Source organism: Bos indicus, chromosome 2 (assembly GCF_029378745.1).
Source record: "Bos indicus isolate NIAB-ARS_2022 breed Sahiwal x Tharparkar chromosome 2, NIAB-ARS_B.indTharparkar_mat_pri_1.0, whole genome shotgun sequence".
Lineage (NCBI taxonomy): Eukaryota > Metazoa > Chordata > Mammalia > Artiodactyla > Bovidae > Bos > Bos indicus.
The window spans coordinates 47453983-47467993 of record NC_091761.1 but is presented as its reverse complement, the minus strand read 5'-3'; the positions used below and the strand labels follow the sequence as shown (position 1 = coordinate 47467993).

Here is a 14011-nt window from a genome sequence, read left to right as displayed (position 1 = left end):
TAGGTCCATTCATGTTGCTGCAAATTGCATTATTTCGTTCTTTTTAATGCCTGAGTAATATTCAGTTGTATATACGCACTACATCTTCTTTACCCATCCCTCTGTTGATGGACATTTTGCTTGCTTCCATCTTTGCTGTTATAAACAGTTCTGCAGTGAACTTTGAGGTGCATGTATTCTTTCAGATCATGTTTTCTTTTTGAGTATATGCCCAGGAGTGGGGATTGCAGGGTCATATGGTAGCTCTATTTTTGTTTTTTTAAGGACATCCATAAAATATTTTCTACCAGTCTGTAGGTCAGCTTCTCATTTTGTTTGTTTCCTTTGCTGTGTAAAAGCTTTTGAGTTTAAGTAGATCCCATTTGTTTATTTTTGTTATTTTCATTATTCTGGGAGACGGATCAAAAAAGATATTCCTGCAATTTATGTTGAAGAGTGTTGTGCCTATGTTTTTCCCTTCATATGTTCATTTTATATATATGCTTACAACTTCAGTGGTCATATGGTTTTGAATTTTTGTCCTACTGTTTGAAAGTGCTTTGTAATCGTCTAGCCTACTAGCCAAACTCATCATTGATAATCAATATATTTTGTAGTTAAGCATATTCGCTTTTTTCCTGCTACTCTCTCAGTCTGGAATTACCTTTCATCACTTATCCTGTGTTTTATGGTATTGTTATCTATCTTAATTTAGAAGGGAGCCTGTTACACATGTTGTACAGTCAGTGTTTGTTGTTACTGGATTCAGTGGATTAAAAAACATAATTTTGGAAATTGTATAGGAAAGGAAATGCAGAGCTGGAGGAAGAGGTAGATCAGAATTTTTAAGTGAATGACACTCTTACAAGTGTTACTGTTAAAAGACGAACCTTTACAAAATAAGGTGTACTGGTCCTTCTGTCTTACTTTATTGCTTGCATCAGAGGGATTGGATATTGACAAATAGTCCAGAAATAAGCATTCAGAAAATTTGAAACATGGATGAAAATAGGAGCTTTGTATAATATTGCTTCTTTTAACATTAAAAAAGTATCAATAATTCATAAGTAACTGTTGAAATTTTTCATAATGTAAAATAACTTTAAATGGGGAAGTCTTATAAGAGTTTGTTTTTATTTTAATTTTTAATGTTTGTTTTTAACAAATCCTTGAGTGCCTGGTGCACTGGGCCCACAATAACTTGTTTGACATGCATGGTAGTCAACTTGCATTTATTTGTAAATAAATCTTTTTATTGTTTGCTATTAAATGCTTGTAATGTATTATTTTAAGCATTTAAGTCCATGGCTGAACAGAAAACAGTCTTTTAATTTATCTCCTTTTGACCATGAAGGAGCTTTTTATTATAGTTATAGTGGAAGAATCACTGAACTCTATGAGTTGAGATCCTGAAACCTGTGCTCAACTCACCACCATTTTTAACCTCATTTTTCTGATGTATTAGATCTAGATATCATGTAGCTTTTGTTATTTGTAAATTTTTTTGGTCTTGCTTTTAAATATAACCCTGGTGGTCAAAATGTACTAAAAAAAAAAAAAACCTGTAAAAATGAAAATTACCCAGATTTTATGACGCTGAAATATTTACTTTATGAAATATTGCTTGGGTAACCATTTAGTTATGTAATTATGTGATTAAACATCTGGGTTCTGGTCTACGTCTCCCCTTAGAAACTATTACTTTTTAAGATTTTTACCAGCAAAGAGTAACTACTATATGACTTGAGTCATAAAGCTAATTGGCATCTAGATCTCCGAGCATATGTTTGTTTATTCTAGTTTTCCTCTTGACAAGTTGCCATAGATTTTTAAAATTGGGAGAGGGGGACTCAGGAAACAATCTGAGTATCCCTATTCCTTTCTTGTAAATTTTTTGACTGCTTTTGTAAATTTTCTTCTTAGGAGTCAGCTTTTGCCCTTGGGGCTCAGGGACTGTGTGGAGTGAGACTTGGGAGTTTACCAAATGTTGGTGCTTATTGATAAGCACAGTGCAGTTTCTCATTACGATTTGGTGCATACGAGCTTATTATCAGATGTACTGTAGACCAGACAGATGACCCTAGTTTACCCATTGTTTTACAAGATCCCCAGTACTCTGTGCTCTGTGGAAAGAAGAAACGCAGAGCCTTCTAGTCTTCATATCTGTAGGGTGTTCTCCAAGTTGTTGAAAGTGAGGATATGTACCTAGTTGACCAGTGTATAGTGCTTCTTCAGGGAATCTTCATATTAATGATGTTTTCTGAATAAGCATGCCCAAATATGGTAGGGTACAGTCCTAATCTTTTAGTCCAGACTGCGTCATTGAGCCTGTTAGCAGATAATATATGAGATGTTTCCATCTCCTTCACAATTCGTTTTCAGATTTCTCAGTATATGATGTATTTGTGAATATTGGTAGTGTATTCTCTGGTCACTGTTTTTTTTTAATAGCAGTATGGCCTTTTTTCTCTTTATTTCCTAGAGCCATATAACCCGGTAATTATTATTTCTGGTAGGAAAAGAAGAACATGAGGGATACGGCCAAGCTTGTTTTAAAAGGGTTTACTCATTTGAAATGGAAATAAGCACATGCTATCCATCAGTGGTGTAAATCCCTTCCAAAGAACTAAAATTCAGAAATATGTACACAAGTTAGCCTCTTTACTATAAGTATCCAAAAGAAGCAGGACATACAGCCATACCCCTCTTCTAAATCAGAGGACAGAAAAGACATTCACTGGGCAATGGTCAATGGCAACCCACTCCAGTACTCTTGCCTGGAAAATCCCATGGACGGAGGAGCCTGGTAGGCTGCAGTCCATGGGGTCGCTAAGAATCGGACACGACTGAGTGACTTCACTTTCACTTTTCCCTTTCATGCATTGGAGAAGGGAATGGCAACCCACTCCAGTGTTCTTGCCTGGAGAATCCCAGGGACGGGGGAGCCTGGTGGGCTGCCGTCTATGGGGTCGCACAGAGTCAGACACAACTGAAGCGACTTAGCAGCAGCAGCAGGGCAATGGTCATGTAATTCAAAGATGGAGCATAATACTTTGTTAAGGCAAACAATGTTCTGAGTCCTGTCTGAGCAAGGTGCTTGGCAAAAATGGAGCTGAGTGGTACTGGAAGGGACTGCTTTCCACATTTCCATCTCTGGACATGGCCCATGCCCTACAACACCTCAGCAGGTCTCTGACAGTTCCCAGGCTCATCTTCAGGCAGCTGTGTTGCTGGACCAGTTTTGAGGTTGAATAATTTTGGAACTAACCAGATGTGGGTGAGACTTGGGACATACTGCAGGAGAAATAAAATAATGACTTTTTAAAAAACATACCCACAGAAACAATGTTTAAGCATTGACCACCAGATATGTGTGTTTGGGAGGAAAACCTTGAGAGACAGGAAGTTCTTTTTGTATACAGGAGTGTTTACAAGTGTAATATTTTCATACTCAAAATGAGGAACTGTGGACAGAGATTCCTCTGTTTATCTCTGGTTATTATACCTAGCTTTCTACCTGACCCATTAAATAAACACTTAATAAGTTGAATTCATGCTAAACCAGGATTTTATATGTTTTACAAACATCTGTTGATTCACTCTGTAAACTATTTCTCTGGTATGTGTAGGAAATAGGTATTATTTCTACACAGTACTTGGTTGGTTGCTCAGTCATGTTGGACTCTTTGCTACCCTATGGGCTGCTGCACGCCACACTTCCCTGTCCTTCACTATTTCCCAGAGTTTACTCAAACTCCTATCCATTGAGTTGGTGATGCCATCCAACTGTTTCATCCTCTGTCCCCTGCTTTTCCTCCTCCCCTCGATCTTTCCCAGCATCAGGATCTTTTCCAGTGAGTTAACTCTTCACATCAGGTGACCAAAGTATTGGAGTTTCAACTGCAGCATCAGTCCTTCCAAAGAATATTCAGGACTGATTTCGTTTAGGATTGACCGATTTGATCTCCTTGCTGTCCAAGGAACGCTCAAGAGTCTTCTCTAGCACCATAATTCGAAAGCATCAGTTCTTCAACTCTCAGCCTTCTTTGTGGTCCAGCTCTAATACCCATACATGATTACTGGAAAAACCATAGCTTTGACTATATGGACCTTTGTCAGCGTAGTGATCTCTGCTTTTTCATATTTTGTCTAGGTTTGTCATAGCTTTTTTTCCAAGGAGGAAGCTCTTTTAACTTCATGACTGTAGTCACCATCCGCAGTAATTTTGGAGCCCCCCCAAAATCAAGTATTGTCACTTTTTCCATTTTTACCCCATCTGTTTGCCTTAAAGTAGTGGGACTGGATCCTATGATCTTAGTTTTTTGAATTTGGGGTTTTAAGCTGGCTCTTTCATCTCCTTTTTTACTTTCAAGAGGCTCTTGAGTTTCTCTTCGCTTTCTGCCTTTCTAAGTTGCTTCATGTTTTTGGCAGCTTGAGCAAGAAATAGTAGTAGGAAATTATGAAACCCTTCCGGTGCTTCTAGAGATGGATGATGGTGATGGTTGCATAGCATTGTGAGTGTACTTAATATCACTAAGCTATATGCTTAAAACTGGTTAAGAAAATAAAAAATTCTCCCTTACATGTATTTTACCACATTAAAAAATGAAAGTACTTTATCTTGCCATGCCCATCCCCCAAAAAAAGCCCTTTAAGTGAAAATTCTATAATTATATAATATAAAACTGGGAATTATACAAAAAAAGATCTTAATGACCCACATGACCACAATGGTGTGATCACACTCATCTAGAGCCAGACATCCTCCAATTAGAAGTCAAGTGGGCCTTAGGAAGCATCACTACAAACAAAGCTAGTGAAAGTGGTGGAATTCCAGCTGAGCTATTTCAAATCCTAAAAGATGATGCTGTGAAAGTGCAGCACTCAATATGCCAGAAAATTTGGAAAACTCAGCAGTTGCCACAGGACTCGAAAAGGTCAGTTTTCATTCCACTCCCAAAGAAGAGCAATGCCAAAGAATATTCAAACTACCACTCAATTGCACTCATCTCACACACTAGCAAAGTAATTCTCAAAATTCTACAAGCTAGGCTTCAACATTACGAGAACCAAGAACTTCCAGATATTCAAGCTGGATTTAGAAAAGGCAGAGGAACAAGAGAAAAAATTGCCAACATCCATTGGATCATAGAAAATGAAAGTGAAAAAGTCAGGTTGCTCAGTCGTGTCCAACTCTTTGTGACCCCATGGACACCAGGCTCCTCCATCCATGGGATTTTCTAGGCAAGAGTACTAGAGTGGGTTGCCATTTCCTTCTCCAGGGAATCTTCCTGACCCAGGGATCGAACCCAGGTCTCCTTCATTGTAGACAGGCGCTTTACCAACTGAGCCACCAGGGAAGTCCATAAGCTACCAGGATCGTAGAAAAAGCAAGAGAATTCCAGAAAAACATCTGCTTTATTGACTATGCCAAAGCCTTTGACTGTGTGGATCACAACAAACTGGAAAATTCTTCAAGAGATGGGAACACCAGACCACCTTACCTGCCTTCTGAGAAATCTCTATGCAGGTCAAGAAACAACAGTTAGAACCAGATATGGAACAATGGACTGGCTCCAAATTGGGAAAGGAGTATGTCAAGGCAGTGTATTGTCACCCTGCTTATTTAACTTCTATTCAGAATACTTCATGTGAAATGTCAGGCTGGATGAAGCACAAGCTGGAGTCAAGATTATTGGGAGAAATATCAATAACCTCAGATATGCAGATGACACAACCTTTATGGCAGAAAGTGAAGAGGAACTAAAGAGCCTCTGGTTGAAAATGAAATAGGAAAGTGAAAAAGTTGGCTTAAAACTCAACATTTAAAAATGACGGTCATGCATCTAATCCCATCACTTCATGGCCAGTAGATGGGGAAACAATGGAAACAGTGACAGACTTTATTTTCTTGGGCTCCAAAATCATGGCAGATGATGATTGCAGCCATGAAATTAAAAGACACTTGCTCCTTGGAAGAAAAGCTATAACCAGCCTAGATAGCGTATTAAAAAGCAGAGATATTACTTTGCCAACAAAGGTCCATCCAGTCAAGGCTATGGTTTTTCCAGTGGTCATGTATGGATGTGAGAGTTAGACTGTGAAGAGAGCTGAGTGCTGAAGCACTGATGCTTTTGAACTGTGGTGTTGGAGAAGACTCTTGAGAGTCCCTTGGACTGCAAGGAGATCCAACCAGTCCATTCTAAAGGAAATCAGTCCCGGGTGTTCTTTGGAAGGAGTGATGCTAAAGCTGAAACTCAAATACTTTGGCCACCTGATGCGAAGAGTTGACTCATTGGAAAAGACTCTGATGCTGGGAGAGATTGGGGGCAGGAGGAGAAGGGGACAACAGAGGATGAGACGGCTGGATGGCATCACTGACTCAATGGACATGAGTTTGGGTGAATTCCGGGAGTTGGTGACGGACAGGGAGGCCTGGCATGCTGCAATTCATGGGGTCGCAAAGAGTCGGACATGACTGAGCGACTGAACTGAACTGAACTGAACTGAGGTAGTAGCCAGCTATTCTAAGTCACTTACATGACCATCTGTTAAAATGTTTATGGTTTCTTTGGATTCTGATAAGTTATATGGACTTTACATAAGCCTGTTATTGTTGATGTACAGTTGTACATATAGAGGATTTTTTTTTTTAGAAACTCATATCATGTTATAGCAGAGATGTGTATAGTTTTCATAGTGTTAATGAAAGTGAAACTATGGTTGTTGTTCAGTCGCTCAGTTGTGTCCAACTTTTTGTGACCCCCATGGACTGCAGCACTCCAGGTTCCTCTGTCCTCCACTATCTTTCAGATATCTTTCAGAGTTTGCTCAAACTCATGTCTGTTGAGTCAGTGATGCCATCCAACCATCTCATCCTCTGCTGACCCTTCTCCTGTCCTCAGTCTTTCCCAGCATCAGGGTCTTTTCCAGTGAGTCAGCTCTTCACATCAAGTGACCCAAGTATTGGTGCTTCAGCTTCAGCATCAGTCCTTCCAATGAATATTCAGTGTTGTTTTCCTTTAGGATTGACTGGTAAAAAGATCTTGCTGTCCAGGGGACTCTCGAGTCTTCTCCAGCACCATAGTTTGAAAGCATCAAGTTTTTGGCACTCAGCTGTCTTTATGGTCCAACTCTCCATGACTACTGGAAAAACCAGTAATCGGCTTTGACTATGGGCTTCCCTAGTAGCTCAGACGGTAAAGCATCCACTTGGAATGCAGAAGACTGTAAAGCATCCACTTGCAATGCAGGAGACCAGGGTTCAATCTGTGGGTCGGGAAGATCCCCTGGAGAAGGAAGTAGCAACCCACTCCAGTATTCTTGCCTGGAGAATTCCGTGGACAGAGGAGCCTGGTGGGCTACAGTCCATGGTGTTGCAAAGAGTCAGACACAACTGAGCGACTAACACACACAGCTTTGACTACATGGGCCTTTGTCAGCAAAGTGCTGTCTCTGCTATTTCATACCCTGTCTAGTTTTGTTATAGCTTTTCTTCCAAGGAGCAAGCAGTCATTGTCCACAGTGATTTAGGAGCCCAAGAAAATAAAATCTGCCGCTCTTTGTACATTTTCCCCATCTATTTGCCATTAAATGATGGGACCAGATTTCATGATCTTAGTTTTCTTGAGTGTTGAGTTTTAAGCCAGCTTTTTCACCCTCATGAAGAGGCTCTCTAGTTCCGCTTTGCTTTCTGCTTTTAGAGTGATATCATCAGCATATCTGAGGTTGTTGATGTTTCTTCTGGCAATTTTGATTCCAGCTTGTGCTTCATCCAGCCTGGGCATTTCACATGATGTGCTCTGCATAGACATTAAATAAGCAGAGTGACAGTATCCAGCCTTGATATGCTCCTTTCTCCATTTTGAATCAGTTAGTTGTTCCATGTCCAGTTCTCACTGTTGATCTACATACAGATTTCTCAGGAGGTAAGTAAGGTGGTCTGGTATTCCCATCTCTTTAGGAATTTTCCAGTTTGTTGTGATCCACACAGTCAAAGGCTTTTAGCCTAGTCAATGAAGCAGAAGTAGATATTTTTCTGGAATTCCCTTGCTTTTTCGGTGATCCAACAGATGTTGGCAATTTGATCTCTGGTTCCTCTGCCTTTTCTAAATCCAGCTTGAACATCTGGAAGTTCACAGTTCTCATACTGTTGAAGCCTGGCTTGGAGAATTTTGAGCATTACTTTACTAGCATGTGAGATGAGTGCAATTGTGTGGTAGTTGGAACATTCTTTGGCGTTGCCTTTCTTTGGGATTGGAATGAAAACTGACCTTTTCGAGTCCTGGGGCAACTGCTGAGTTTTCCAAATTTTCTGGCATATTGAGTGTCACACTTTCACAGCATCATCTTTTAGGATTTGAAATAGCTCAGCTGGAATTCCATCACTTCCACTAGCTTTGCTTGTAGTGATGCTTCCTAAGGCCCACTTGACCTCATACTCCAGGATGTTTGGCTGTAGGTGAGTTACCATACCATCGTGGTTATCCTGGTCATGAAGACCTTTTTTGTGTAGTTCTTCCGTGTATTCTTGCCACCACTTCTTAATCTCTTCTGCTTTTGTTAAGTCCTTGCCCTTTCTTTCCTTCATTGTGCCTGTCTTTGCGTGAAATGTTCCCTTGGTATCTCTAATTTTCTTTGAGAGTCTAGTCTTTCCCATTCCGTTGTTTTTCTCTATTTATTTGCATTGTTTACTTAAGGCTTTCTTATCTCTACTTGCTGTTCTCTGGAATTTTGCATTCAGTTGGATATCTTTCCCTTTCTCCTGTGCCTTTCACGTCTCTTCTTCTCTCGGCTATTTGTAAGCTTCCTCTGACAACCATTTTACCTTCTCGCATTTCTGTTTGTTTGGGATGATTTTGGTCACTGCCTCCTATGCAGTGTTACAAACCTCCATCCATAGTTCTTCATTCACTCTGTCTACCATATCTAATCCCTTGGATCTGTTTGCCACCTCTACTGTGTAATCATAGAGGATTTGATTTAGGTCACATCTGAATGATCTATTGGTTTTCTCTACTTTCTGCAACTTAAGTCTGAATTTTGTAGTAAGGAGCTGATCATCTGGGCCACAGTCAGCTCCAGGTCGTTTTTGCTGACTGTATAGAGCTTCTCCATCTTGGCTGCAGAGAATATAATGAATCTGATGTCTGTTTAGGTGCTAACTGACTCGTTTCTGACTCTTTGTGACCCCCCATGGACTATAGCCCACCAGGCTCCTCTCTGTTCATGGGATTTTCCAGGCAAGAATACTGGAGTGGATTGCCAATTCCTCCTCCAGGGAATATTCCCTACCCAGGGATCAAACTCGGGTCTCCTGCATTGCAGGTGGGATTCCTTACCTGCTGAGTCTCATTCTGTACACTGCTTATGTTTCATTTTATCACGTTCTTCATTCTGACTTGCATTAGAGTTGGAATAAATTAAAAGAATAGAAAGTTCAACTGGAGGTGGTTGCCAGTTCAATTCAAGGAGGAGATTCCCAACAATTTAGACCTTTTGAAAAAGCTTTCTTTAAAAAAAAAAAAGTTCTTTTTTTATCTTAGCTGTGCTGTGTCTTCACTGCAGTGCACAGGGTCTTCACTGTAGTGTGGGCGCTTTCTCTAGTTGCAGTGTGCGGGCTTCTTGTGGAGCACAGGCTGCAGAGCTCTTGGGCTTCAGTAGTTGTGGTGCTGGGTTAGCCGTTCTGGGGCATGTGGGATCTTAGTTTCCTGGCCAGGGATTGAACCCACATCCCCTGCATTGGAAGGTGGATTCTTAACTACTGGACCGACCACCAGGGAAGTCCCTAAAAAGCTCACTTTCTAATATGACTCCCTCACCATACAGAACATTCATGTTTCGGGACTCCTGAGGTCAGGATTGAGTGTAGGTTCAAGAAGTTGAGGACGGCTTCTGCCACTGAGAGACGTGACCTGAGAACTTCTCTAGGAATAAATTTTCATCTCTGAAATGAGGTAGATTGAACGACATATTTCGTCTGATTCTCACATTCCATGGCTTTGAAAATTTGAGAGAAAAGATGGCATGGAGCCAGAAAGAACTTTAGTTTCTCAGTTCTGGATAAGGAGTGGGTCTGACCATGTGTCCTGAATAATCAGGAAAGTTTTTTAGTCGGTCAGTGCCAACATATGTAGAGTTTACCCCAAACGTTGGTAAACTTTGTGTACAGGGACAGATAATACACATTTCTGGCTTTTCAGGCCATCTGATCTGTCACACATTCTAAATTCTGCTCTTGTTTCTTTCTGGATGCACCCTGTGGCAGGATCATAGTTTGCCAACCAGGGATTGAACCTGTGCCCCTTGTATTGGAAGCACAGAGTCAGAATTTACTGGACCACCAGGGAAGTCTTTAAATTCTGATCTTGTAGTGGGAAAGCAGTCACAGATGATTGAGATTTGGCTAACAGTTACTTTGATGACTCCTGGTTTCATTCTAAATACCTATTTTTCTAACTATCTCAAGTTAGGCAGAGAAATCAGTGGAAAAACACTATTAAGGCAATTTTATTAATTCCATGTACATAATATAACTAGTCTTTCATATCTAAAGATAACAGTCCAACCAGTTGTCATAATTTCATGGTCTACATACCTTAAGTTAATGGAGTGGATTTATAAAAGATACAAAAATATTTCACTGGCTTGGGAAAATGTGGTTTTGAGACTTCATTATGAGGAGGGATATAGGATGTGCTAGAGATTTTTCAAACCTCAAAGGCTGTTCAAAATTTATACTGTTAATAAAGTTCTTGCCTATTCTATACTTTATCTTCATTAAGAGCCTGAATTAGAGCAGATTTCTGTATTGACCATCTAGTGATGTCCATGTGTAGAGTCATCTCTTTTGTGGTTCGAAGAGGGTGTTTGCTATGACCAGTGCATCTCTTCGCAAAACTCTGTTAGCCTTTGCCGTACTTCATTTTGTACGCCAAGGCCAAACTTGCCTGTTACTGCAGGTATCTCTTGACTTCCTACTTTTGCATTCCAATCCTCTGTGATGAAAAGAATGTCTTTGGTGTTAGTTCTAGAAATGTTCTACTTTTGTTTCTTTGGCATTAGTAGTTGGGAGCATAGACTTGGATTACTGTGATGTTGAATGGTTTGCTGGAATCAAAGGAGATCATTCTGTCGTTTCTGAGATTGTGCCCAAGTACCGCATTTTGGACTCTTTTGTTGACTGTGAGGGCTACTCCGTTTCTTCTAAGGGATTCTTGCCCACAGTAGTAGGTATAATAGTCATTTGAATTAAATTCACCCATTCCAGCTCACTTTACTTCACTGATTTCTAAAACGTCAGTGTTTACTCTTTCCCTCTCCTGCTTAACCACGTCCAGTTTACCTTGATTCATTGACCTAACATTCCAGGTTCCTATGCAGTATTGTTCCTTAGAGCATCAGACTTTACTTTCACCACTAGACACATCCACAACTGGGCGTTGTTTTTGCTTTTTTTTTTTTTTGACATTTTAATTTAATTTAATTTTTTAACTTTACAATATTATATTGGTTTTGCCATATATCAACATGAATCCGCCACAGGTATACATGTGTTCCCCATCCTGAACCCTCCTCCCTCCTCCCTCTCTGTACCATTGTAACATGTATAATATCATGTATGAAACGAGTCGCCAGTCCAGGTTCAATGCACGATACTGGAAGCTTCTTCATTCTTTATGGAGCTGTTTCTTCCCTCTTCCCCAGTAGCATATTGGACACCTACAGACCTGCGCTCTCATCTGCAATGTCATATCTTTTTGCCTTATCATACTGTTCATGGGGTCCATTCAAAATTGTGGGGGTCTGTTCTAAATGTTAGTGAGTACCTCATCCTGATTGTTGTCAGTTCATAAAAAGAAGCAGTTGACTTCAGGGGCCCAGAAATGAATTTCTGGCCAAATTTAGAATTCAGCTTCTCAGAGCTAGACAATCCTTAAAGATGATTTCATTTGAAATAGCAAATTTATTGCACACATCACTAAGAATATTTCAAGCAATAACTCTTAATAACCTGCCATATTGGTTGTTCTCTTTGTTAATGGGTGATAAAGCCTAACAGCCAAGAGAAGAAACTGTACCCCCAAAGTGAAATTTTGAAAATTTTAATTTCCTAGCAATTTTTCCTTATCTTTCATGCTCCTCTACCTTCTGTTTCCTCCTCATCCCACCCTCTGCCTCTGGTAACCACAAGTCTGATCTCTTTCTATGAGTTTGGGGTTTTTTTAGGTTCCACATAAAAGTGAAATCATACATTATTTGTCTTTCTTATACTTATTTCATTTAGCATAGTGCCTCAGATCCATCTATAATGTTGCACATGTTAAAAAAATTTTTTTTAAAGAAAATTAGTCTGTCACGTGAGTGCCTCTTTTTTTTTTTTAAGTCTGTTTTATTTCCAATAATTTGAAATGCCATTCTCATCATATATTTTGTACTTGAATTTATTTCTGGATTGTTAATTTTGTTCCATAACTTCTGATTATGCTGCCAAACTACCATGAGAATAAGTATTATCTTTTTTAATATATTTGTTAGTTTTATGTTTTAATATATATTTGTGACCCTTTGTTTTTAAAATAAAAAATTCTAGTTGCTATTTTAGTGTTCTGTTAAACTTTAAATCATATATGAATTAAAATTTATTTTCAGCTAAATCTCTAAAACCAATTTTTTTATGTCTGCTTATGAACTCTGGTCAGTGCTTTATATACTTTGGGAGTATTCTGTGGTCAAATATAAACACTATATAACTCCATGATTTCTCCTGAGTTTGAAGATTTTTTTTTTCTTTTCTAGCCTTTAATCTAGACAATGAACAACCAGATTATGATATGGACTCAGAAGATGAGACCTTATTAAATAGACTTAACAGAAAGATGGAAATTAAGCCTTTGCAATTTGAAATTATGATTGACAGACTTGAAAAAGCCAGTTCGAATCAGGTACTGTACCTTGTAAAAATGTCTCTTGTCTTAACATTTCATCTAATTAGCAGTTTTATTTTGCATTTTATTTAGACCTAAGTATATTACATTTTACTGTCATTTATATTATTTTACTGTCTCTTGAATTTCTTTTCCTAAGATCCTTTAATTTCTATTTACAATATTCCTTGACAGTTCAAGAAATACTTAAGCATACTGTCTTTGAATAAGAGTATGAAAAGTACAGTTCTGACTTTTTTCTTGTTTGGATATAAAAATAATACTAGTTACATTGTTATAATATCTTCTTGATCCTTTTCATAGAACTGTCTTTTTGACACTTCAGTAACTAAATTTGCTCAGTTGAGTTGCATTGGTAGTCATCTCATATCAATAAAGTTGCTCAGATTTGTATTAAGGTGCTTTTACCATTTAAGATTATTTTAGTTTTGCTTATTTATATAACATAGAAAATTTTAAGTGAAAGAATTATTTACAAAAAAAGGAATTTTCTTTAGTGGAACATTCTATACATGATACAAGGACTGTAAAAACAGAACAGAGAATTGCTAAAGTGGAAAACTCTAAGGTTTGTTTAAAGCATTTCTACATGTGCATAGAAAATAAGAATGTGCAACAAAATGCCAGCAATGGTTATATTTAGGTACTGGAATTATTGGTGATTTTTATGTTCTTTTTCTTTGTTTTCCAAATTTATTATAATGAGCATGTATTGATATTACAGTTAAATTTTAAAAATAAAAGTAATAGTTGCTGTGCCTATGTGGTATATTAATATGCTAATTTTTATTAATGCAGTAAGAAGTTACTAATATAAATAAGCTTTTTACACTAGACTGTTAAAACTTTTCACTTGTTTAACTATACAAATTCATTATTTTCTCCCGACTTCCAAGTTAGTCCTTTAAATCCCTGAGGTATTACCAGCTCTTCAGAACATTTCCCACACTTATCCATTGTAGAATGACTTCACTGCATATTTAGCCTATCAGTCTCCCCACAACTCATTTTGATGGAAAGTAATATGAAGTATACTAACCCAAAAAATGCATTAAAACTGAATTTTATAAAATTCAACTTAATTG

At 38.5% G+C, this 14011-nt stretch overlaps 1 protein-coding gene across 2 annotated transcripts in view; it reads left to right on the top strand.

The window, feature by feature from the left end:
• The window catches only part of EPC2 (enhancer of polycomb homolog 2), a 127959-nt gene that overhangs the window by 73662 nt on the left and 40286 nt on the right, over nt 1–14011 (top strand). For both annotated transcript variants that reach the window (XM_019973010.2, XM_019972999.2), the window contains exon 3: nt 12778–12923. In XM_019973010.2, coding sequence (XP_019828569.1) covers nt 12778–12923 — 146 coding nt within the window. The remainder of the gene's footprint in view (nt 1–12777; nt 12924–14011) is intronic.